A 27,891-nucleotide genomic window follows, 5' to 3' on the forward strand; every position below is an offset into this window, starting at 1 on the left:
TATCTCTGAGTCTGTGCTAAGTATAGATATATTGAGAATTGTATCAAAGTGTTGTTAACAAAGCGAAAGAAGCACGTCATATTAGAAAAATGAATTACTTATTGTTAAAATTCAATGGACACGTAATAAAATGAATAAGACTTGTATTTTTACATCTTATTTAAAAAAAATCATTGTTATTGAAATATAACTTATTAAAATGTCTTATTGAACTGCTTATCATAATTCATAAATTAGAAAACCGTTATTTAACATTTACGTTTCGTATTTGTCCAGCCAAACCAAGATCAGAAGGATTACATATTTGCGCCTGTCACAAGTCAGGAGCTTCTGACGTTTGTAACTCTTGTATATTTTTTTATTTTAGATTTTTTTTTTTTTTTTGGAGTTTGTATGACGACTAATATCGATGAACTAGTTCACATTTTTGTTTGGCGGACAGCTGAATCACGCCGTCGAGTACGATATTTTTTTGATGAGTTAAAGACCAGTTGGTGTCCTTTAGCTACTTTATTTATTTTGCTCTTTGGTCGAGTTGTGGTCTCTTTCACATATTCCCTTTTTTATTCCTAATTTTATGTATCTTTTGTTTAATCTTACCTATAATATAATTGTTTAAAGTCAACCAACTTGTATTCGATCTAAAATACTTAACGCTTATATGATCTATTTCAGACAAGCTTAACGTTTTTATGCTTTTACTTGTTTGCAGTATGAACTGATATAAATGAAATTCTGTGGTTAACTTCAAGAAAACAACCAAACAAAAAAACAATAATCGTAAAATTCTCAAAACGTTCTAGCATTCAACAGCTGAAAACTACTAGTTAAATCATGATGTAAACTCTTGTAAAATAAATTGCAAAAAAAAACCCGAATACTATTGAACTCATGGAACAACAACACTTGTAATTAGTTCATGCGTTTCGAGCATTCGTTAATTAAAAAATGTTGTTTGGTCAGTCGCATTTTTTTACCGTTAGATTTTTCTCTTTCCATTTGTTATTCTATGAAAGTATAAGCACACTAAAGTTAGTTATTGAAATTTAGAAAGAGTCTTCATAACACATTTTAAAGTTATTGTTGGTTACGAAATAAGCATATAAATAATACTATTTAATTGATAGTGATCTGTTATTTTATTGCTAAAAAAACTCAGAGAACGTAACGCGAGTTATGCATTAACAATAAATCTCTGTTGATATGATTCTTAGCGTGAATTCTGTTATCTATTTGACCATAAATAATACAGAAAAAAAATAATATTAATAAAAATATAATTACATGTAACAGTAAAAACAATAATATTAATTCAGTACAAAAATACAAAAAGTAAAATAATAATAATACAAACCGAGGAAAATTCATATAATTACTATTTCCAAAGGGCTAAACTCTTTAGACATATTTGAGTGTCACATACCTTTAAATTTGAACATGCTGTTCGAGACATTGTTTATATAAACTTTTCGTGTATTTAGGTTTTTAATTCGGGCAAAAATTGTACAAATGAGAGAGCTTGTATTGCAATTTTCCATGTTAAAAATATGTTCAAAAGTTTTACTCTTTCAAAAATATTTGATCGGCCCTGATTTTCGAACTTCTCTTAGACAATATTAATGAGGATATAAACCGTTGCTATAGATTTTTTTCAATCTGGCTAGAATTCGTCATAGAAGAGCGCTAACAAGAACAGATATAACGACAAACGGACGGACGGTATTTCTATGTCCCGTGCATCATTTCGAGAAGACAATACGATCACTTATTGGAATATGTAAATTGCTTAATGATTACACTATACCTGTTTGAAAGAGAAAATAAAAACAATTGTGAAAGGAACACTATTATGTACGTGTATATATACTAAATGACATTTCGGTTAAACCAAAAGTTAAGTTCGTTGTTAATCAATATTCAAAATCCAAATAATGTTTCATAAGAAAATCCTAGTAACGAAGTTAACAATATATATGTGTCCGATACATTTAACTACACACCAACATAAACAAAAAAGATCCGGTGTTTAACAATATTTAAATATTTTTCACAAAGTACAATCCAATGAATGCAAAACTATTGTTGCAGTGTATTACATGATTGTGTAGTCTCTTACATGTATTTCGTATGTTATATCCTCTTCAAACAAAAAAATGTATTATGACGATTTCTCAAATCAACAATTAGTTGCTTGCATAACATAGAGCAAAAAGGAACAACCGAATATCCTGGTGGAGAAAAAAAGAGTAAATGTATATAAAAGATGATATTTCTGATCATCTTAATTACAGGTCATATTAAACAAAAATTAGTTCCGCATTTGAGAAAATATACATATAGTTCACAAGATAAAAAGTCCTTGCATTTAAAGCTATTGTTGCAATGTATTGCATTCTCTTTTCTCGTATGTCATATCCACTATCAAACTAACATTAATTATGTAGATTTCAAAAGGCTTAATGATTCGAAAACATAGAGAAAATATGTAAACTATTGAACATCCTGGTGACAAAGTAAACAAAAGATCTTCAATGCAGCGAGAAACTCCCCCAACCGGCGGCGTCCTTCAGCTGGCACCTAAACAAATATCTACACTAGTGCAGTGATAATGGAAGTCATACTTAACTCTGAATTATACACACGAAACTAAAATTTAAAAATCATAATAGACTAATAAAAGCCAGATGCTCCTGACATGTATGGCTAAACGGTCTTATTAAACTCTACTGTTATTCAGCTATTCCTGCGGATGTATTCAACTTCATCTCAAACACTGATTTCAATCTTTTAATCGCTGTTTTTCAAATAACATATTTCTTGAGAAAAGATTTCGTTATAATTACTATTGAAATGTGGTATGTGTTTGTTTTTGGAGTATGCACATTTTTTATAATATTCTCCTTCGATTTTTTTTTTAATTTACTTTACTCATCTGCTATAATGTCTATTAATTCAATGTTAGCTTTTAACATGTTTAAGATATGATATTGTGCATGTTTTTCTTTAATTTCTATCATCCATAACATGTTTTCTTAGATTATTTTTTTTCCTGCATTATCATACCCACTTATGCATCTAGAAACAGCGCGTTCGTGACTCTTTCGTTGATTTACTGAGTTTGATACGTTTGTCAATAATTTAGAATATATCACACTTCTCAGTTTTGTTACTTCTATTTTTTTTTAATTTAGATATTTCCAGAATTTATTTTATGTGCCATTTTGCTAAAAAAAAATGATACTTTTATCGGCCCTTTAAATTATTTCGTCTGCATAATCGATCGTTTTTAAATATAAGTCGCACCACACCAGTCATTAAAGCATTGCTGACTACGGTCAAATCATATTTTAAATTTTCATATGGGTTTACCACATATTGTCCTAGGTAGATCAAAAGTCCACTATACTTCCAAAAGAGTGACGAAATATACCAGGGGGACAGTCAAAGTCATAAATCGAAAATAAACTGACAACGCCATGGCTAAAAATGAAAAGGACAAATGTGTATGTTTTCATGAAATTTGTGTCCTTTGGGTGTTTACAACCAACGATTCTGTCTCCAATAATACAATTTAAATTTCGTTATATTTCATAATAATTTTTAGAGCAGCTTCAAATATTCAGACCTTAATTTTGATGGAATATAAAACCAATTTCAATCAACAGTGTTAGGCAGATTTTTTTTATTCATTTTTATTATGTTCTCTCTCAACCACTTTTGGATTCTTATGATATAGTTTCGGCCGTTTAGTTCTGTCAATTTCAATACCAGTTTGAAGCAAGGTTCTATACTTATTGCAATCATGATTGTTCACCACAATCCCTTAATTCATTATCTTTATAAATAACTAAGGTCATTGTTTGAATACTTCCTCATTTTAAAAAGCAATGACTGATTCGAACAAGTAAACCCGAAATCGGTAGAGAAATCATGTTCAAGTGAATTTCCATAGAGGACGTATCCCATTGGCTACAATAAGCGATTCAAATGTGTATTTTTGTTTTTATTATAAACCAATTATTGTTTAAGTGAATTAATTAAAAAATAATGTTCACAAGAATTGTCCAAACGGTTTGCGATGGTTATGTCCTGATGGAAATAAAAAAAAGTTAATATATATAATTGTCTTCTTTCTTTCTGTTTTTTTCAACTAAACAATAATTCTTGCTGTATAAGCATAACTTCTTCAGTGCTCATAATTGCAACACCCGTTTTATTTTCAACAGAAAATGTAAAGCTCATTTACGGTATAAATTTTGCACATTGATAAATATCATTCAATTCCTTTAGATATTTAATTTTTCAAATTGTCTGCAGAGGACATTCGTCTCCCTATCAACAATACTATATATTGTAAATTACCACATGATGTTTAGAAGTTCAGGTATATTTCAGTTCATTTAATTTTTTTTCCAAAGTAAATTAAAAAAAACTAATTATTATGTCACATTATTATATTTCAATAGGGATTTATGTGCTTATAATGTATTGATATTTCTCATTGTTGAAGACCATGTAGCTATAATTGTTTACATTCACTTCATTTGCACCATATATATATTTTTAATGTAGTTTTACCAACGCAACAATCAATTGAGCAAACGAAAATAGGAACTATCGAATATCCTGGTGACGACGGAAACAGAACTTATAAATGTTAGATCAGATATCTAATATACCTAATTGAATTCCAGATTTACCAATACATAGATCCGGTGTTTCTCAATATTCAACACTTGAAAAAAGCACAAAAGAAAGAAAACCATTGAAGGATAAGCTATTGTTGAAGTGTAATACATATCATGCATATGTATGCTTTCATATCAGTTGCTCTTATTTCGTTTGACATATCTCTTATAGACCTAACATCAAATAAATTAAACAAAGCTACAGTTAATTAAATAAAATAGAGCAAAGGTATGTATAAACTTATGTAGATCCTAGTTACGAAGTTAATAGTAAAGATTTGTTTGATATATCTAATTGCATGTCCTATAAACAAACAAAGAACAGATCCGGTATTAAACACAAAGACTCATGAATACAAAAACTATTGGTGTAGTGTATTACATGATTTTATATTCTCTTATTTTGTAAGTCATATCCTCGTTCAACTGAAATATATAGTATGACATTTTTCCAAATCCACAATTAGTTTCAAATAATAGAGTAATAATAGCAACTACCGAATATCCTTGTGAAGAAGTAAACATTTTATATATATATAGATCAGATTTCTGATAACCTAATGAATCACTTGTCATATTAGATCCGCTATTTAAGAATATATTAAAATAGTTGACAATACAAAATGTCCTTGACAGTAAAACAATTATTACAGTGTATTGAATTCTTTATTATCGTATGTCATATCCCTATTACTCGTTATGTAGATTTTACAGTGTATTCAAAAACAAATAGTGACGAAAATAGCTACAAACATCCTGGTGACAATGTAAATTATACAGATTTCTGTAAGATCAGATATGTAATGAATATTTAATTGCATTATAAAAACATTTTTTTTTTTAAATTGATTCTGCCTGGGTTGAAAAAGTAAAATCACAAAAATACTAAACTCAGAGGAAAATCAATTCGGAAAGTCCATAATCACATGGCAAAAACCAAACAACAAAACGCATCAAAAACGAATGGACAAGAACTGTCATATTTCTGACTTGGTACAGGCATATTCCTGACTTGGAACTATGAAGTGTAGTGACATATTAGTATCATATCTCTTATAGTTCACAATAAAATATTTCAAACGGGATAGCACATCCTTATTTTTACGGAAATGTTGTTAACCGTGCCCTGAAATTTAGAAATGATCCATGTAAACTTGTCGCTCCTTTAAATAAACTTATTCTAAAAGGTTACCTATTCAACACTGTAATTAGATCATTGAATATTGTTTTATTGGTATAAATATTGATTGTGTTATCAGTAAATTAAAAGCTAACTAAATATTACTAGTATGTTAAATGCATGTACATATTCATGGATCTACAATCTGTCGATACCTGTAACTTGGCATTGCACAAGGTCATTATTTCTCTGGCTATCGATGACTTCTTTACACTAAATCCATGGGATGTTGGATGTGTACGGATTCATAGTTTAGTCTTAGTTACATGATTTTTTTATTAGTTGTTAGAGGCTTTGAACTAGCTGTCGGATAACTACGAGTACTGTCAGATCTGTTCATTGTGTCTTTTTGTGTCGGGATGTATAAGTACCGGGCCACGTCCACTTGTATATTTGTCCATCTGATGAGTTAAGCCATTTTCAATTGATTTTTATAGTTCGTTCTTATGTTGTACTGTTATACAACTGTCCCAGGTTAGGGGGAGGGTTGGGATCCCGCTAACATGTTTAACCCCGCCACATTATTTACGTATGTGCCTGTCCCAAGTCAGGAGCCTGTAATTCAGTGGTTGTCGTTTGTTTATGTGTTACATATTTGTTTTTCGTTCTTTTTTTTACATAAATAAGGCCGTTAGTTTTCTCGTTTGAATTGTTTTACATTGTCTTATCGGGGCCTTTTATAGCTGACTATGCGGTATGGGCTTTGCTCATTGTTGAAGGCCGTACGGTGACCTATAGTTGTTAATGTCTGTGTCATTTTGGTCTTTTGTGGATAGTTGTCTCATTGGCAATAATACCACATCTTCTTTTTTATATAACATGGCACACGGCTAATGATTTTTATGTGGATGAAATGGTGGATATATTTGGGGTGTTACAAGTTCTGTCATTTTTATCAGCAAATCCCCTGTAAATATGTGTTGTTTTTTTTATATCTTGTTAAATGACAAAAAAAGTTGTGCTAGTGAACGATAAATTTAGTTATAGTTGAGAATGAAAATATACAAAATGACAGGTCGGTCATTGAACATCAATATTGACACACTAATATATTTTGTTCGGAAAAATATATCACAAACATTTAATATAGATAATATAATCTATCTATATGATATATGACTTAAACACAATGTTTAAAGATTAATTTATTAGAATATGAACCAGGATATTTAGTGTTTACAAAAACTGTTGAACACCACAAAGATCAAAAAGAGGGGCGAAAGATACAAGAGGGACAGTCAATTTCATAGATAGACAATAAACTGACAACGCCATGGCTATCAAAGAAAAAAACAAACACACAAAAAAAATAGTTGTGGTCACCATAAGGTCGAACACATTAAATAACAGTTGATACAATATGTTCTTAATCGGTATTAGTAAAATAGTAGTGAATATGAAAAACCAGAGATCTGAAGGATATCCTATAAACACACATTTGTTCATATAAAAAATACAAAAAAAACACAGAAACCGCACATTAGAAGTTTTTTTTTTTATTTTGTACTGCCAGATACATTATTCTGTCACTTTAGATCTGTTTTCGATGTATTTACAATCATATTGTGTTAAATAATTACTATGTTTGATGTTTTGTTTTGTTTTGTCAACATGATTCATCATAAGACAAATTGTAAGTTGACCGCTCGATACGTTATGATAATATTGATTTCCAAAGCAAAAGATGGGCATATCAGACAAGGGAGAACATATATGTTAGCAACAGGCTTCTTACTGATCCATTGTCATGTAAATGGTGTAAGAAGGAAAATGTTAAGTAAAAAATGTACAGCAATTGTTGGGACATAAAGTATGTGTCCCTTTATGAATTTAAACGTTTTAATTCTTATCGTACAGAAATGCAAGTTGGTTCATTGGTGTGATTCATAATCATTTCTCGTTTCTCTAAACAAACAAAAAAACATAGATTAGACATGTGGTTTTCCTGTTTGATTTGTTTAACGCCAGTCATTTTGGTGCCCTCCATAGCTTGTTTTAAGGTGAGTAAACATTCCGTGTTGAAACCCGTACTTTGACCTATAAATGTTTATGTTTTACATTTTGTTACTTGAATGGAGAGCTTTATCATTAGCACTAATACCACATCTTCTATATTCACTGTAGTCTCACCTTGAAAAAACAAATGTGATTTTGCATGGAAGGTATTGTTTCATAAAAATCCTAATAAAATTTAGATGAAATGTTCTTAATATCGTAATTTCCTATGCTTCGTTGGTCCTACGCACCAATCAAACATAAGAAATTAGCTTGTGAAAAGATTTAATTATAATATGATTAACCAAAACCTCGGGTTGGGGAGTCAAACCAATACAAAAGCGAATGTCTTCTAACAAAAAGTAAAATCACAAAAATACTCCGAAGAAAATTGATAACGGAAAGTCCCTCATCAAATGTCAAAAACAAATGATAAAACACAGTGAATGAAATAAAATCGAACGGATGTGGCGATATATATTTACAACTAAAGTTACAATCAACAAAATGTCTTGTCTGATACTTTAGACAATTGACTCTCCTCCTATACTGTTTTGTTCATTGGCAAACCATGCCACATTTTTCATGCCATGGACGTATGTAGATGACAATACGGCACGGTTTTATCTCATTTTTAAAGACTTTACTGTGTCCTATAATTGCCTTTCCTTCGTCTTTTGAGCTATGGTGGATAATTATCTCGATGGCAATCATACCTAGATTTATACAGCAAATTCCTTTTCACTGTGATGTCATGTGTTACATACATACGGTGCATTTGATTTATTTTCTCAAGACAAAGAATGTCATTGAACTCAGATGATATCTAGTTAAAGAGATCCAAACATCAAACAAATAAGTTTAATGTTATTATCAATTAATTTGATACTTAGAATGTTACAAAAGAAAGACAACTCGTGTCGCCTTATATGAAATATTTGGATAATAGTGTTATCATTCCTTAAATATGGAATTAAGTGTCTTACAGAAATCTTTTAGCAGTAATGGACACATGAGTGACAAATGTACTTGTTTTTATGTAGAAATGATTTATGTTTACTCTAACGCAATTGGGATATAATTTCATTGAATAATCCTGATAACAATACTATGTATTATCGACACCGGGATTGGGTATCAACGAAGGGAGGAAAAAGAAGGGGGAAATAAACAAGTGAGGATATCATTTAATTTAAGCCATGGTTGCGGCTTATGACAAATATCCACCATAGTTCAAATGATGTGGGTGTAAACAATCATAGGCAACCGTATGGACTTAAACAATGAGAAAAAAACCATAACATCGGGCTGGCTATACAAGGCCGCGACATGAAAAATATGAAACGATAGGGAAAACTGGCGACCTCATTTAAAGCAATAAAATTTACGAAAAGCAAATATGACGGACAAGAACTATCGGCAACCACTGAACAACACTCAGGCTCTTGACTTGGGACAGCCAAATAAAGAACGTGGCGGGATGAAATATGCTTGTTAGCGCTAAGCAATCCCCCTTACTGGAACAGTTGTATAGCAGTACAAATAAAGACAACAGTAGTATAACGCTGTTCGAAATTCATAAATCGATTGGTGAAAAAAAAATAACCGGGTTACAAACTAAAACTGAGGGAAGTACATCAAATATAAGAGGAGACCAACGACACAACAGAAACACAACACTAAAATGCAACACACAAAGAAACGAAGTATAATATTACAGAAACCAACTTATAAAACCTTTTATTAAAGAAGATAGAAGCCCTTGATACGCATATCTTGTATACAGAACAATTTCAATGATAATATGTTAAGTTTGATATGTTGTATATAGATAAAGTAGATGTGGTATGAGTGCTAATGAGACAACTCCCAATCCAAATAACAAGTTATAAAAGTAAACCATTATAGGTCAATGTATACTTATTAATATTATAGAGCTAGAAATTATAATGCGTTGTTTAAGTTTAAGAAATAAAATCAAATGAAATTTAGTACCGACAGGTTTGGATCCTGATGATGTATTCCATAATTTCGTCGAACAGTAAATGAAATTTTTGTTTGTACCTACAAGTATTCTCAAAAAATATCTTTGTGATCTTTACAAATTTAATCAATCCTGAAGTCACGCTTTCGTAATATATATATATATATAAATAAACCTATGGCATATCTTCCCAGCGGGATGTGGGAGGGTGACCGGTCTGGGTACCAGAAAAGTGATGGAGAGGATACAAATCATTTTTGTGGTGTACTCAAATTTCCAGCGCCCCGAGTGATTTTAGTAAAACTGCTATATTATGGGGCCCAAAGCGGTCTTACTGTGCCTACTTCTTTTCAATCTATAATGTCATGCTTTTTTAAGACTGTTATAGTGTGTTCGCACTACTATGTCTGTTGTGTACTGATTGATATTTTAAGTAGAGAAACATATGAATCAGTTGCAATTGTCTTTAATTGACCACGTCTATAATTGTGGTTTAACATCTATGTTGCCTTTCTGCTAAGTACCTAACGTCATATACGACGTGTATCTATACTAATACATTCAAGATACATGTATTTAGTTATATTGTGGGTTAGAGTGGATATTGTGTTATGTCTTATCGTTTATGGTTTGAAATCAGCGTGTTCGGTACTTTTCACACCTTTCTTGTCATTTTAGCGAGGTTAATTTTTATTTTCCATGAATAAAGTACTGTGTTAATCAAAATAATTATGACAGTCGTGCATCTAAGCCCACGAATTTGCATCGAAGTGATGTTGAATACAAAGTGAACTTATTTCCTGCAACACTAAGAAAACACCATATTTTCAAATTTAACGGTCACATCAATTATATTAAGTAAGTTACCACATGGTTTCTTTCTCGATCTAATGCTGACAATTGTTGCAAGAAGGGATACAAATGAAATCCACAATACCAATCAAGAAATGTATCTTTTTTTATCATTATACAATGTACGTGACTTTTATTTTATTACAAAATTGATTTTTTTAATTGCAAGATTAGATTATTTTAAAAACCATATTCAAAAATAATTGGGGTTTTCAAATAAATCTTGAAACTCGGGATACACAACATCAAAGAATATTTCCAAAATAAAAATTAAACACAAAACAAAAGAGAAGGGGGTGGAGAGAGTCAAAACCAGATGTGCCTGTGCATTTTCCTAAACATTTTAAAGTTTAACAATTTGGTGTTTTAAACATCTGTTTTATAAGTAATATCATTGGTCTCCTTATCAGTATGAAATGACAGATTTTTTGCCCTTCTTAACCATTTTATAATTGAGAGAAGATAAGATATTTACAATTTCTGTTGCATGGATGAATGACGTCGTGACATTTTTTTTTAAATGACATTTCAATATCGTCATAATCACGAGTAATTGATTGAACTAGTATTGTATAAAAATTGTATGAATTTCATGATTTTGTATTCGTCACAAACATACGTCACTGTTTGTTTTGTCCTGTGCTGTCGTTAATGGAAGATGTTTGTTGTTAGTCGGCGGTTTATATGTTATATCGACTACAATTTTATTTTTTGTGCGTTTCTCTGTGTTGAGTCTTTTTGTGTTTGTTTGTGTTGCACTCCTGTCACATAGTGTCGTATTTTTCTAAATTGCTATATAAGCGGAGAGGGGTGGCTAGTCATATAACCAGGTTCAAAATAACATTTGTTTTCTTGAGTGAAATGTCCCGTACACTGTCAAGAATATTGCAGTTGTTATCGCATAGGTCTTTTTTTATGTATGTTGTCATTTGTTTTTGTTGCTAGTCAGTGTTTTTCCTGTTCTGTTGTTTTTCGCCATATATTATTGTGTTTCCTTCGATTTTAGTTTGCAACTTTTTTTTATTTCTCTCAATCAAGTTATGACTTTTGAGCAGCGGAATACTATTTTTGCGTGTATTTGATTGATTATTCAATAACTGTTCATGAGTGTAGTCTACGATCGGTCATTTATGTGACTATTTTCTTTTGAAATTTATGTTTGTGCATTGTGTCAGGCAAATCCAAGCATTTTATGCATAAAAACCTGAACCATGCTATGATTATGATAGCTTTGTTTCGCTCTTTTCATTGGTTGGTAACTTTTTATTTTGCCATGCAACTGTTTTATATTCTTCAAATATCTTTACCTTGAAGTTATCTATCTTTATTAATCATTTTGATTATACAATTGTCAATTGTAGATGAACAATGGTTTTTTTGCTGATTGAAGTGGTTTATTTTTAAATAATTATTACAAATGACAGAAAAGTAGAAAAGATATAATTTCTTTTTTTAGGATAAACTTACCTTAAACTACTTATTTCAGGAAAAAAAAACTTTTTTTTTTGGCATGTTCGTTCTCAACTTAGGTAAATCTTGATAAGTGCTGACAACACAACAAATTGAGTATGTTTTTTTTTAATGTTTACTACCAAGATTTGTGCATAAGAATTGAATAACGAACAATCTCAGCAATTGTATTTAAAGTAACTATCTATGCATTTACACGTAATGCTTTACAATAATGAGTAGATGTGTGATTATTATCTAACTTGTACAAGTAAAAATGACATGACGATTTACTGAAACATGCTTTGAAGTTAAGTGCCTTATGTCATCATTCTGCGACACTCAATGTTATTGTGAAACAAAGGGTTACCAAAATATATAAAACTGTAAAAAATACAAAAAAGAAATTATCCAAAAATTCTGCTAGTTCCTTGTTGCTGTAATGTGTATACGGTTTAATATTTCCAAATTACTGTCTTTTTCGTTCCACTTAGATTCGTTCGTCGGCGGGTTATTTTCAGTGACTGCACTTTTATCAAGATGCTTTATACTTTTATTGTCGCATCGTGACTTCCGACAGGTTCTCACCAAAGAGTGAATCCAGTTTGGGGCAATGTAGTGGTCTGGTTCATGATAAAGCCGAATGATTAATATTGTAACGATAATCGCAATACAGGCAAATCCTAATGTAACGGTAAGAAAAACCACTAAAAAAGAAAAAAAAAGAAAACATTAATATTTTATATATTAGATAGATTACGACTTCAACATCATAAAATGAATCAACTGCTAAAGCATATTATTCTTTTTTTAAAACTAGTTACCATATATTTACTCTACACAAGGGGGTCATTAGCCCCGAATTCATGTTCTCCAATTGGTATCAAATTCTTACAAATATACTAAGTCGCATATACAAATAATAAGATGTCCAAAATAAACAATGTACGATGCATAGACTTGATAATGTTGATTATACGTATTAGGTTTTTCTTGGTATTTTATACTAAACGCTTTCTAAATATGATGATGATGACCTCCGAAGACTTCCAACGCTCGTTTAACCCGACATAAACAGTAAGATGGATGTTACTTGATATCGAGCTCATGCAATTAGATTCTTTTTGGGCATGTTTGATTCTATATTATAGGTTTACAAATAAAATAACAAATAACAAAACAAAAAACATCCCCACAAACAACACCACCTTGTTGTGGCGGTCAACTGTGTAGCGAACGCTCCTTCCAAATAATAACATCTAGAAATTGACAAAATTGATGTTTTAAATCTCCATAAGTGATTTTTCCAATTTTGCGTAAAAGATATTGTTTAAAAGTTTTACCAAATAATACTACATTAAGTAATGGCAGTTATAAAGTTTGTCGTGTGACTAGCACAAAGAAACTAAACAGTATACAGCTATAAGAGGATTGAAGCAAAATTTAGTCTAGATTGGATTGGTGTTACATGTACTAGGGGAGGAAAAAATGAAAATCCTTATAACAAAGACATACGATGAAAGATGACAACGGACGCCAATTGATACCAAAAGTTCACATCAACCGTGGTTCAAAAAGTGAAAATATTTACCTAGAACTGATGTATGTTTTGATGTTGTAGGCATATTGTCTGCAAATAACGTCAATAAAACAGCCAGAGCAAGCAAAACTGTCAGAATATATCCGACTTTTTCACCGGACTCAACAGGTAGAATAAACGTAACGGATGTTAATACGGCAGTAACTATAACTGGAAATATAACACTCATTATGTAGTGACCCGGAAGCCTCTCAAACACTATTCGGAACAAAAGTTCCGAATATGCCAGGCCGTCTTCAATCAATTCTGATGTGTGCTGAGAAGTTGCTACAAGATCAAATTCGCCATTTGTTCTATAGTCTTGTAAATTCAAATTCGTCTTCAAGAATATTAACTGAACAGCCTCTGTATGAAATCCCCAGCTAGCTACTTCTATGTCACAACTTTGACTGTCATAAGGGAAGTAAGTGACGTCCATGTCACATGATGTAGACAAAACGGCGGGTAGTTCCCATCGTACTTCTCCGTTATCTTGTATTCGGACTGTCGTATCATCACCAAGACTACTTAACTCTGAAATACTGAAATATAATTATAAACATAGAAGTAATTGTTATAAAGCCTTAAAAAGAAACAATAGATGAAAAATAGCTTTAAGATTCTATTATAGCATTAGAACTGAGGACAGGGGACTCTTGATTTATTTATAAAATATATTTATATATCATACAGATAGATTGTTTTGCTTTTTTGCTTTTTTTTATTTTCATGGTTTTGTTTGTTAAACGTATTTTGTGAATATTTATATTATTTGTCACATGTCAAACTGATTGTTCAGAGTTTATAGGACAATAAATATTTGAATTGAATTGAATTGAATTATAAACTGCATGTGCATGTTTATCTACACGTATCTACTAAGAAACTATATGCTTGTAATAGGATATTTTTGTATGTTTAATTCTGGGTTTTTAATCTAATAAGATCTATTTTTTCGTAATAAAAACTAAATACGTACGAATTCTGCACAATCAATGAAGGATGCCATACTATGTCTTCGGTTGCATATATATATTCAATATTTCCATAGGATGATTTTGTCCAGGCTAAACGGCTATCATTCCATACCTACGAATACATAGAAAAGGTAAATAGATAGCCACATGAATGTTTTGAAGCTAACTGTATACGGCAATACAATCCATCTCTTTTGGGAGATGATCTGAACCAAGATATTTGAAAGCAAACAGCATTGAAACGTTGAGGATAGCTGGTAAACTAAAAAGGGTCGAAGTCAAGCAAATTCTGGGTATGATACCATAGCTTTTAACGAGGGAGATACATTCATTCCAAAAAATATCTAAATTTTATTACAGTAAATTTGAATTAAATACTTATGTCTTCCTACAAAAGAGACAAATTAGATGCACATTTAGAACGAGAATAGTCTAATGTCTCATTCATAAGAGGACCGTACTAATACACATTATTCTGATTCCGGGCTGACTTTATTTCAAGTGTTTATTTCAAACGTGCCTTCCTTGCCATTAATGTCGGAACTCATCGTATCACTTTGTTATTTTCATACGTACTTGGAGAGATGTTCCGAAAAAATCCGGAAAAATATTACTTCCCTTTAACAAAAGTTCGGGAAAAACAGTCAACTTCCGGGCACGTAAATTTGAAATTAGTCAAAATAGTTAAAATCTTTTTATTATATGCTGGAGATAGATTAAAAATGTTACGACCAATACCAATTTGATAAATATAAACGATGTCTGCGATCAGACGGCAAGGAAGGCACGTTTCCCCAGAGAAATCGTTGGGAAATGCAGGTAGGTCAATCTATTTATTTATAGATAGTAGAAAAATGGCGTCGAGTTAGTTGCCTTTTTGTTTCTTAGTATGAATAGTAAAATTTTGTATTTTCTTTGGATCGTTTAAATCACTCGAAACTAGGTGAGACATGCACAGAAGTGATAGATATGTATTATAAATATAGAAAATTGAATATTTTAATCAGCAAAAAAAAATATTAAAAAAAAAATCTTTATCATATACCCAAGCGCCTGTGACCGAAACCGATACTTAAACCATCACAGAAACATAAAAAATAAATACCAACTACATGAATGTTGAAGGTACAAAATACCGAGACACGTCGTAAAGCAATTCAAGTTCATACTCCGTATAAGAGTCTTATTCCATATTCAAGATTGGATCACGTTCGGTACTAATTAGCATTGCAATAGATGTTTAACCAAAATCTTTAAGTCATTAGTTACAATGTAATTAAGAAAAAGACACATCGTATATTGTGAAAGTATTCATAAATTTACGGAGTGTCACCTTTAATCTTCCCTCCTCAGAAATCTGTTTGGGCAGTTTCTACGTAAGGAGTACTCTCCTTGGTATAGGTCATTATAGTGTGAACATGCACGAGCATAAATGTATCAATTAAGATAATTTTTTTATGTAGAAATAAATTTAAAAAAAAAAAAGTTTCGTGATTTCCAAGAATATTAATTTCCAAATAAAACATAATCATATAACCATAATTAAATATTGGAATCATGAACGCAAGTCATAAAATAGTGCAGGTAAAAAATTATATATTTTTTTAATGAACAATAGTTTGGCTTACTGAAAAATGTATCAAATAATAAATCTATATACTGACCACGGTAAACCATCCTGATGTAGACAATGTCTGTGACTTTAGATCCTAAAATAGATCAAATAAGCGAGATATAAGGATAAAAGTTATTAAATGATATTTGAAAATCTATATAGTAACATAAATTGAGCAAAACGTATGTTGATAAATTACTTTTGCCATACAAATGACGTTTGTGTGTTATACATTGTAAAGAAGAAGAATGGAAACTTGTGACGTATTGACATACAGTCAAAAAATGGAAAGTTGTGACGTATTGACATACAGCCAAAAATGGGAAGTTGTGACGTATTGACATACAGCCAAAAAATGGAAAGTTGTGACGTATTGACATACAGCCAAAAATGGAAAGTTGTGACGTATTGACATACAGCCAAACAAAAATAGTTAGGTTTGTTTTTCGACCGTACTGAAATTTTCTTGAAATTAATCCATTTTCTTGTGTTTGAAAAGTAATGAACAAGTGGTAATTTGTTTTTACGAAGAGAGATCTTTTGACTTCATTTTTTTTTTTTTACATTCTTAGAAAAAAAAAGGAAAAAAGGGAATGTTTCCATAGAAAATGAATGCCCATCTCCCACTATTTTCTATGGTTAATGTACATGACTTGTATTGTTCAATTCATTTGAATACCTTGGAAATAATCTTTCGTTTTAATTGAATGAATCGAGGTACTAGTAGCTAGTTTTAAAAGCCCACTCCATTACAAAACGCATATTTCCCAACAGAATTATTGAGTAATTAACAAAATGCATTCATATCAAATGGAATTAAACAAAACAAACATTCACTGTATGTAACGTATCAGGTTGTAACATTCACTTTGAAGATGGAAGTGTTTGCTTTGCTAATATCAAATCGACAATGAATTGTTATAGATGAATACTTTTGTCTATTAATTGTTATTATATTTGATAAATTCATGTAGTATTGATACTTTTAAATGCTATTTACAGATTATGTGCATTGCATATTGTGGGTCTTGACAAATGAAAGAAAACAAATGCCTTGTTGACTTAGGTTGATGTATTTAAAAAAAAAGAAATGATCGATTGTTTGAGATTCGTGATCGATGCATTTGGCCAGTTCTAACTACTCAGCCTTTCTGGTTGCACGAAGAAATTGTACTGCATAGGGAGAATGGCCGAGTAGTTACGATTGTGCATTTGGCATAACGCAATGAGCCTAGTAGTATTCATTTGGTATTATAGATCTTGATCTAAATTTTAGAAATGAAATATACAGCAAGTTTTGATACATGTAATACTTGGAAATATCATAGACATTTATCCCACTTAATTTCTATCTAGAAGATGTGTATAAGTCATTCGTCTCAACTCGGATAGAAGGAGATTAGCGGATTCTACCGAGGATTGCCGAATGGTGTATCAGTGTACAGAAATTAGAAATACAACAGATAACACATTGATTCCACAATTTGAGACTTGTTTTAAAACAGAGGCGAAAGATATCAAAGAAACATTTGAAGTTAGAAGTCTTAAATAAACTGACAACACCATAGTTAAAAAAGAAAAAAGAAAAACCGAGAAACAATAAATAAATATATAAAAGATAACATAGAAAACTGAAGACCGAGTAACACGAACCCGACCAAAAAAACGTAGGCTGATACATTGTATCAGGTGCTTTGAAAGGGTAAGCAGATTCTGTTCCACGTGTAGCATCCGTCGTGTTGCTCATCTTAGTACAAACCCGGTTATAAATCTTTTTCGGTAGGTCACATTCGTGAAAAAGGGGAGGGAACATATCTGCAATTATCTGTGAAACAGATATTCCATAACTGTTACCAACTCGCTATGGCGTCTGTAAAATTTACGAAGGGATGATTTCAACTTAACCATTTCAAACTCTTGGTTTAATATCTTCGTTGTGAGCAGCAACTCTTTATCAGGGAAATCATAACGGGAAAGTGAAAATTAACAAACCATAATCTGCAAACATATAAGACGCAATGATATAGTAACATTACTTTATCTTTTACTTCTTCCCAACCCATTCATTTTGTCAAATGAAACGATTTGGAGGACGATCGCTCGTTCGATATGTCATTGATTTCGCAAAAGTAATAGTTTCAAAGTGAGTTTCAAAAAATATAATTGAACCGTTTTACGAAAAGAAAATAAGAGAAAATTTTGATAAGATCATGTATTGTATAGAGAGTCATTACTGTCACAAAGAACTTTCATAATTCTGTCTAGGTCATATGTTACTAGTAAACAGTATCAAACGCAATAGTTAATACGATATTAACATGACTTCCTGAAATCGTTTGTGAAATGATATGTTGTTTCGAAAAGGTAGTGTTGAAGGCAGAATTTTGATAAATTCTGTTCGATTAATTAAGAGCTTTAGAGAACCTAGATGATTTATATCTTAACCTATACTGACCAAGTATAAACACGTACTGTCTATAATTGTTTATGATTGATTGGTTGTTGTTTGCTTAACGTCCAGTGGCAAATATTTTATGCATGTTCAGAACGAGTCTGTTTGCTTAACGTCCAGTGGCAAATATTTTATGCATGTTCAGAACGAGTCTGTTTGCTTAACATCCAGTGGAAAATATTTTATGCATGTTGAGAACGAGTCTGTTTGCTTAACGTCCAGTGGAAAATATTTTATGCATGTTCAGAACGAGTCTGTTTGCTTAACGTTCAGTGGCAAATATTTTATGCATGTTCAGAACGAGTCTGCTTGCTTAACGTCCAGTGGCAAATATTTTATGCATGTTCAGAACGAGTCTGCTTGCTTAACGTCCAGTGGCAAATATTTTATGCATGTTCAGAACGAGTCTATTGTCGAAGGCTGTGTGTTACCAACTATATGTATTCTTTGATTAGTAATGTTGGGTTGTTGTCTCATTAACGAACATACATTTATATCTTATCCACATATTCTCTAAAAGTGAAGCTGAACGTGTGCACTAATCAATGCAAAAAAAAAATTAGAAAGAGCGAATAATGAAGTACAAGGTATTAACCATTCTATAAATTTAAAACAGTTTTAAGCAAAATAACGAGTTCTTAATCTGTACGTTATAAACGATTTCAAAGCAGAAGCACGGATCATTACATTTTAAATAGTCGTTAACAATAATTGACATCTAAAACCATTAAACGACATATTACACATGCACTTGATAACTACAAACAGTTATTTGATGCACCATTTAAAATAATAACGGATTTCATGTATCTGCAAAACGCTAATAACGGGGAACAATGATGTGTGTAGTTGTACGGAGACGTGCAAACGGTATAAAAACACCATAAAAAGCTAAGATTAAATATCGCCAGGCTTGGAGCATGCATTTCAATAGTTGAGAAAGTATTTTTGTCATGATTTTTCTATCCTTACAATTAGTTAATGGATGTTATATGACGTTATTCGTTTTTTATCAGTGACAACAAAAAGAGCATAGCACAGTCTATTCCAATCAATTTGGAGAAAAACAAAGATGTTTATTTTAAACTCATTTATGCCCGTTTTAGCTCACTATGTGTTAAGGTTTCTGTTCATTGCTGAAGTCGTTAGGTGACCGTCTATAGTTGTTAACTTTAACGTCATGTGGTATCTAGTGGTCAGTGTTGTATCGTTGTCATACAACATCTTTTTATATGTATATTGCAAGAATGATTGAGAAAGGAAAATTGTGCTGGACAAGTTTTACTCAGAGATTGAATTTCCAAAGGTATATTTATTCCGATTACAATATATTGCAATTGTAAATGAAAAAGATGGCAGATCCAGCAGCTTCAGACAGAATTGTAATTTGCATATTAAATACATTCAAATGATTGTTGCATGTTCAAAAAATCATATACTATTTTCACTCTTTGAAATGTGTATTACAATCATAAAACCTGCGTTCAAAATTGTTCATAAGCATGGATCATTATTCATCAATTAAAAATACATTGGGTTGATGATGCGGACGAAAAAAAAAAAATAAACGGCATTTGCAATTGTTTATGTTATGTGGTTTTACTAATGAGTCATATTAAATAACATCTTATAATTGATACTAAATAAATCTGTGATCAAAAGATACTGATTGCTGACCTATAAATTAAAGAGTATTACATTTAGTCATTCAGTTTTGCCAATCAAACAATTTGGTTTTGAGTCAAAAATTAAAATATAAAAAAGAAGATGTGGTATGATTGCCAATGAGACAACTATCCACAAAAGACCAAAATGACACAGAAGTTAACAACTATAGGTCACCGTACGGCCTTCAACAATGAGCAAAGCCCATACCGCATAGTCTGCTATAAAAGGCCCCGATTAGACAATGTAAAACAATTCAAACGAGAAAACTAACAGCCTTATTTATGTAAATGAAATGAACGAAAAACAAATATGTAACACATAAACAAACGACAACCACTGGATTACAGGCTCCTGACTTAGGACAGGCACATACATAAATAATGTGGCGGGGTTAAACACTTTTATTACTTTCATGCGTCCGAAATGCATTTCTGGATTTACTTAAGAATTGAATGCTTTATTTTGTAACTTCATTGGAGTGTAAAAGCGTTGATTGAAGTACATTTTGTATGAAGCGCGGAACCACTTCATTCTAAAAATGTGCGCACGGTCAACGCTTTTACTACCCTATGAAGTTACAAAAAGAAGCATTCAATACTTATAATTACATTTTTTAGCTAGGATCATGAAAACACGTTTTTATCAAGTTTTCATTTAATTTACCTGTGCACTTTATTGTGGGACCTCGTGTCATCATGAATGATAAATGTTATTGTGTAATGAGTTGATTAAGGAATAACATACATCTAATGTAATTATTTAAGCAAGAACGCTTAAACACAAGCATTTGGAAGACAAGGATTATATACATGTAGGAATATAACCAAAAGGACAATAAAAAAAACTATTTCAACAACATTACAATTCTAATTTGGTACAAAATGATACTTTTAATAAAAAAAAATACTCCGTTAATATTATCAAAATAGTTCTTTTCACCCGGAGATGTGCTTCGGCTGGCCCCTAAACAAATATGTTGCTAGTTCAGTGATAATGGATGTCATACTCAACTCCGAAATATACGAAATATACTAGAGTTGGTTAGTTACTTAATATATCATTCATTTGAAACCCTACAACGGTGTAACTGTTACTGTGTAATATTTTCTAGAGATGGAATTAAACATTCAATTACGTAAAATACGATTGAAAGGTAATTTAAAACTTCATACAGACATAAAAAATAAAAGATCAAATCCAGGTCAAGCCTATAAAAACCAGCCATAACAAGTGCTTCTAACGTTTATTTTTGTAGTTTCCGTTTTTTGTTTGATTTTCTATGCAGCAAAAGAAACTGATACCACCGAATGTCGATTATTTTATTAAGTGGACGGCATATAGTGATTGATGTTGACTCTCAACTTTTTTTTTTTAAGATTGATTGAAATTCAAAACGAATTGTGAGGCCTTAATTGTTTAAACATGATTAATTTATAATGTTGATTGGACTCAGAGTAATGTTGCACTTAATTACACATTTAATAATTTATCGGTAATTTCTAATAATGTAATGTTAATAGATTGATACAGTTGCATCTTGATACGGTATCGATTCGCCGTTTAAAAATCTAATGCCATTTAGGATATATTCTCCAAAGTGTACATCCAAACGTCATGATTGGTTGAAAACGTCACCTATAATGGAAATTTGACCAATGACATGACGATATTTTCATTTGGGGGTACAAACAAACAATTAAACTTTCATATCACACATTATCGTAAACGGTCAAATGTTAATATAAGAGAGGGAAACCTTAGGGCATGTTTAACTGTTTGACTGTAACTATTGTAAGGAAGAATTAAACCAGATGAACTCATTTAACAATTAAACTTTCCTTTTTCATTGATTGATTGATTGTTGGTTGCTTAACGTCCAGTGGCAAATATTTCATGCATATTCAGAACAATAACAAGTTTACAAAAAATAAAATAGGTAGGTTTTGTCATTAGGCCATTAGGGATGATGGTCGGGTAAATTTGGACTGCCACTGGAAAAAGAGGGTATAATGGATAGGGACAGAAATTTTGCCTTGCAACAGGCCACCTACGAACCCTCAAAGAGTTGTTGCAAGGGTTCTTAACGTGCAAAGAGCGTGGCACTCTCATTACACGAGACATCGGATTTAACTTCCCCATTCTGACCGGACGTGACTGCGAACTTAATACATCCCGCACAGCCAAACGGACGTCCCACTTTGGCAAGCGTTTTACTGCCGGTCGGGAGAAGACCAAATTACCATATTTCTATTCCCCAGTCACCCTTGGGGCCTTTCCTATTTCAGGATTTTGTTATAATGTAAGAGAAAATTGTCCCGGGTACGCTGTTATTTAGAACAATTCATAATAAATTGATTTTTCTCAGATGAAAACAGTCCACAAGTTTGGACGCCAATATCTTTCTCTTCGTATAAAAAAACGGTAAAGAACGACAAAACCTGAAATGAAGTGAGAAAATAGTTTCTGCTGGAAACATAAAAACACCATTGATTGATAACCTTAATATACCCCCCTCTCTCCCCCCCCCAACAGAAAATGCATTAACTAAAAAACAAATGGTGAATGGTCGGTGTTCAACTTTTCGTAAAATTTAAAAGGGGATATTGAGGTTGATCTACACCCTAGTTATGTATTCGACACAGTGAAGTCAGAACAACTGATAATGCCTTCTGTTGACGAATAACGATTGGTAATAATTACGTCTTGGTGATTACTTATGATGAAATAATCGATTGAACCTTCATATTCAGTTTAAAAGCAGATCATATTTTGACCCAAAATTACAGCAAGAACAGAGTTACGTGACATAGAGGTAACTTACTGATGAGACACATATCATTGCTTAGGGATAACATTGATACAATGTCACAACCAAATCGGTGTGATTTGAAAAATCTACACAAGATTAAAGGGTTAATTAACAACAAAGTACTAAATCAAATCCGCTTATACGAATTTGCAAATCAAATGATGACAAAATATCAAACTTTGATCAGATAAATTCCACACATTATCATGATGGGCTCTGTGTTACTTAACACCCGGTCTACCATAAACCCATGCAAAACAGTCCACAAGGGGATTAATCAGATCTGATTGAAACTTTGTATGTTTAAACAACATTATAAAAGAAATCCATAAAAAATATTTCATCTGCATTAGCATGAAAAAGATAGAGGAAGAATGATGATTTATTGAATACTCAAGTGTTAAAGCTTTAGAAACGCATCAATACATAATATAGAATAACTAATGGAAGATTTCAAATAGAGAAAAATATTCAACGAGTGACCGAACAACACATTAATTCACGAATGCGCGTAGCGCATGAGTTAATTATCAGTGTTGTTCGGTCACGAGTTGAATATTTTTCGATATTTGAATTCTTTAATTAATTATTCTTTTTGTTACATTGGCAAATTGCTTTATTTAAAAAATAAATGTAAAACATGTAAGGAACTATATTTTTTTTCTACGCATTCACAATTTGTTTTGATCCGCCGTTATCGACGTCTTGACAATGCCTATTGTTGTATGACACGTTTATTTCACATGACAATCTATTCAATCTCTAATTATATATGAGCACAACGAATATTGGATATTAAGACACATCAAACAACTTACTTTTTAAACATGATAGTTCCATACGAAATATTGCTTTTCAACGTTCCAAAAAAAAAAAAAAACTTTTGAAATGTGTGTTGTATCGAATAGTATTAACTGAAAAAGTTAGGCTACATATTATTTTCATCATTTGAAACTTTATTTTTTCCACAAACTGTTTGCAAAATCAATCCCATCAAACAGGGAAATGTGATTGATTGATCAACGTATATCTATAGATTGATAAAATTGCTAAGTAAAAAATGTACGTGATGTTTGCATACGCCTCATGCAACAACAAAATAATGAGCTAAACACAGAAACCGTTAAATTACAATACAATAATTGATAACGGTAAATGAATTATTTAATGTCTAGTGGCAAGTATTACATTGGATTTTATTTTATCATACTAGCGATCAAATCTACGACCTTGCTCCTTATTTCAGACTAGTACACTATTCCATAAGAACGACAACTTGGTAAAATAATACAATGAAATTTGTCACGAAAATGCACACACAACATGTCTTTTGTCTTCCTAATCAAATAGAGGAATCATTTTTTTTTTTTTTTTTTCAGATTACGAGCAATAACGTCTTATCTCCCTTTATGTATGCCTGATAAGATAAATACTATTGAACATCGATTTCGTGGAAATATGCATACATTTTATTTTAAGCATTATTTCTGTCTTTTTTGTTCTGTTCTTCCTTTTATGGGTAATTTGAACACCAATGGAAACAAAAGCTAAATATATAAGTCTTACCAATGAATTGACAGTCAGCATGTTGTATTCTACACTAACATTCACAGGGTAGTCTGGTAGTACCAATGTTTTGTAACCAGATTGGTTGAATAACAAGTCGTGGATATTATTTGCATCACTAACACTGTACGATGTCGACAGCTTCAATAAATCTAAAACAAATATATTAAATCTATAATATTTAGGAAACTGAAATAATGATTATACAATTCCATTACATAGAAACTGAACTGCCTTGTAATATTTCTTTTGTTGATTAGAAAATTAGTACATGGATGTACACGAGTAATTGTGGACGGGTATATTTGTATTTTGTAAGACATGGTTGATTCGATTATTCTTGCTCGTGTTTGTTATTTTAATTTTTGTTTTCTTTTCATGACAGTCTTAGTTAATCTTTTAGTTTTTGATTGGGCTGCTCTTTACAGTTAAAATGCCATTATTACCACAATCGGTCTCCTTTTTTTTTATGTAAGTAGAATTTAGCAATACCATGTTTTACTGTTATGCATACCAAGTCAGGTTCATTTGTATGTTTTATGTGGCGTCCAGTTCGCCAAACAAGTACATGTATGCATGCTAGAGTAGGGGCAACATAAAGGCCACTTCCGGATGCAAGACTTATTTGTTGTGTTGGAGACCAATAATAAGTGCCCTTGGGCTGTTTTCAGCTCTATAGTCAGAGTGTGGTCCCATAGCAAACGTCAAATGGTAGAAAAGGAACTATAATGGTTTACTTTTATAAATTGTTATTTGGATGAAAAGTTGTCTCATTGGCACTCATACCACATCTTCCTATATCTATAAGCTTAACGAATAATTTCAATGAATAACATTTTTTAAGGGAAGTGAGTTTTACCTTATCATAATTCCCTATCTTATTTTACCTATTTTATAAATTATTATGCGATTATTATTTAATGGTTGTATGAGACTATTAGTACATTAGTACATTAACATATTGAGTCTGTATATTTGAGTCATATAACTGGGCATGTTAACTGGGCATGTCCCAAATCATTTTTTTTTTTTTTTTTTTTTTTGGAAAATCTATGGTGGCCGGATAATGCCATTTTGTTTTTCCGCGTTTTCGCTCTTTTTATTCTATAGGGCGAATACCCAAAAATCGCGAAGTCGAAAAGAAAAAAATACGCGTTTTCGCCTTAGATAGAATACGAAGGGCGAAAACGCGATATGGCCTTAACAGGCCACCATAAAAATTCTCTAAATAACTTCTGTGTGGTTGTAAATCAATCAATTACTTCATAGTATACATGTAGGTCATCGTACGGCCTTTAACAATGAGCAAAGCCAAAACCGAATGGTCGTTTATAGGTTAGATTAATGTCATATTGTTGTATACATGTACTCCATATCTCCTCTTGTTCGTGTCTCAAAGTATTAAACATGTCAGGTATATTATGATCACCCGAGTGAATATATCATATAACAATTAATTGTACCAATTTCAAGTGCAATTGCAATTTATATTAATATATACCTTGAGTGTTATGAAATACATAGAACTGACATGTACTACACTATATATTTACCCTTTTGAAAACGCTTCAATAAGAAACACAATCACACTTTCAAATATCAATTTTCTTTTCTTCTTTTTTTAAAACAGTTGAAGTATTTAAATTGAACCAGCTTAATTTCTCACTCATACAAATGAATAAAAAAAAAGGTCATACAATATTTATCAATTGACAATCTGTTAAACTTTACAGTAAACATAGATACACAAAAACAAACGTTATAAATAAGAGGAATATATCACGTTTTCACTAAATATTATACCAAAGGTTCAATAACTACAAATACACATATTGATTCCTGAGACATGATGACATTTGACACCAACAAAAACACTCCTGAATTCTCAAAGGTGTTTTCATAGTTGTTGAGTCATCGGTTAGGGTGCCAAGTCACCAACTTACATGCATATAACTACTAGTATTCTGAATAGACGAGCATGATGCTTTGCTTTGCATATTCTTATATACAGAAAATTGAGAATCGAGATGGGGAATACGCCAAAGAGACATCAACCCGACAAAAGAGAAGAAAACAGCATAAAGGCCACCAATGGGTCTTAAACGCAGGAAGAACATCCCACACTCGGTTGCGGGCCTCATCTGCCCCCCCCCCCCCCCAAAAAAAAAAATGCGTATCAATTCAGTGAAAATGGACGTCATACTAAACTCCAAAACTACTACATGAACTAAAATGCACACAATTTTGTATACATATAAATTTCGTTTATCGTTCAGCCAAACAATGATAGATCTACAAATTCGAGGTAGGGAATCTTTTCAACAATCAACGAATTTAAACTTATTTCAGTTGTATTGCAGCACCACCTCTCTTAGTGTGCAACTTTAGAAAATACAGCCATAAGTCAATATAAAATCTACACTTACAGCCATAAGTCAATATAAAATCTACACTGTAGTGTTCGTTATAAATGTATTGAACGTTCAGTTAACTACCTATACAAAGAAAATAATTATAGTATTTAACAATCCATTTTGTATTGAAATTAAAACGAACTTAAGAGAAATAAATTATTTCTTACCTATGAAAAATAAGAAAAAGAGAATTCCCTTTTTTGTCCACAACAATGCGTAAGATGTCATCTTCCGGTTAAAGGGTTAAGCAGCTAGCACTGTGTCAGTAATCTGCACTCTATAATATTATATCTCAATACAATAGTTGGTAATTATTTTAAATAGAACACAACTAGCGCCAATACAACTGTATCTCCCCTTGGATGGAATTATTGTGCAGTTGTATAAACGCGGACAAAATAAAAGTCGATGTTATTAAAAATATAATTAAAAAAAAATGATGATTTAATTACAAAAATAATTACGGTTTAATTAGAAAAACATCAACGGCAAATATCCACTTTACTCATTTGACTTTGTGATCGTTTCATTTTATCATGAATCGACATAAAGCAATGTTGTTATATAGGGTGTACTAAATCCTCTATCCTCAATTGAATCATTAAAATGGAAACTTCAATAACACCATATGAACGTGAAGTCTTCCAGTTGTTACGAATTTAC

General features: G+C 31.5%; 1 protein-coding gene across 1 annotated transcript in view; it reads right to left on the bottom strand.

Moving 5' to 3' along the window:
- The window catches only part of LOC143056426 (neuronal acetylcholine receptor subunit alpha-3-like), a 40,513-nt gene extending 12,834 nt beyond the window's left edge, over positions 1–27,679 (bottom strand). The window contains exons 1-6 of the mRNA XM_076229514.1: positions 27,396–27,679; positions 24,815–24,966; positions 16,369–16,413; positions 14,707–14,816; positions 13,740–14,269; positions 12,326–12,855 (exon numbers count right to left, since the gene is read on the bottom strand). Of these exons, the coding sequence (XP_076085629.1) occupies positions 12,572–12,855; positions 13,740–14,269; positions 14,707–14,816; positions 16,369–16,413; positions 24,815–24,966; positions 27,396–27,456 (1,182 nt within the window). The 5' untranslated portion in view covers positions 27,457–27,679 and the 3' untranslated portion in view covers positions 12,326–12,571. Of the gene's footprint in view, positions 12,856–13,739; positions 14,270–14,706; positions 14,817–16,368; positions 16,414–24,814; positions 24,967–27,395 lie in introns of the transcript that reaches the window.
- Between the last annotated feature and the right edge of the window lie 212 nt (positions 27,680–27,891).

The sequence above is a fragment of the Mytilus galloprovincialis genome, chromosome 13, assembly GCF_965363235.1.
Source record: "Mytilus galloprovincialis chromosome 13, xbMytGall1.hap1.1, whole genome shotgun sequence".
Lineage (NCBI taxonomy): Eukaryota > Metazoa > Mollusca > Bivalvia > Mytilida > Mytilidae > Mytilus > Mytilus galloprovincialis.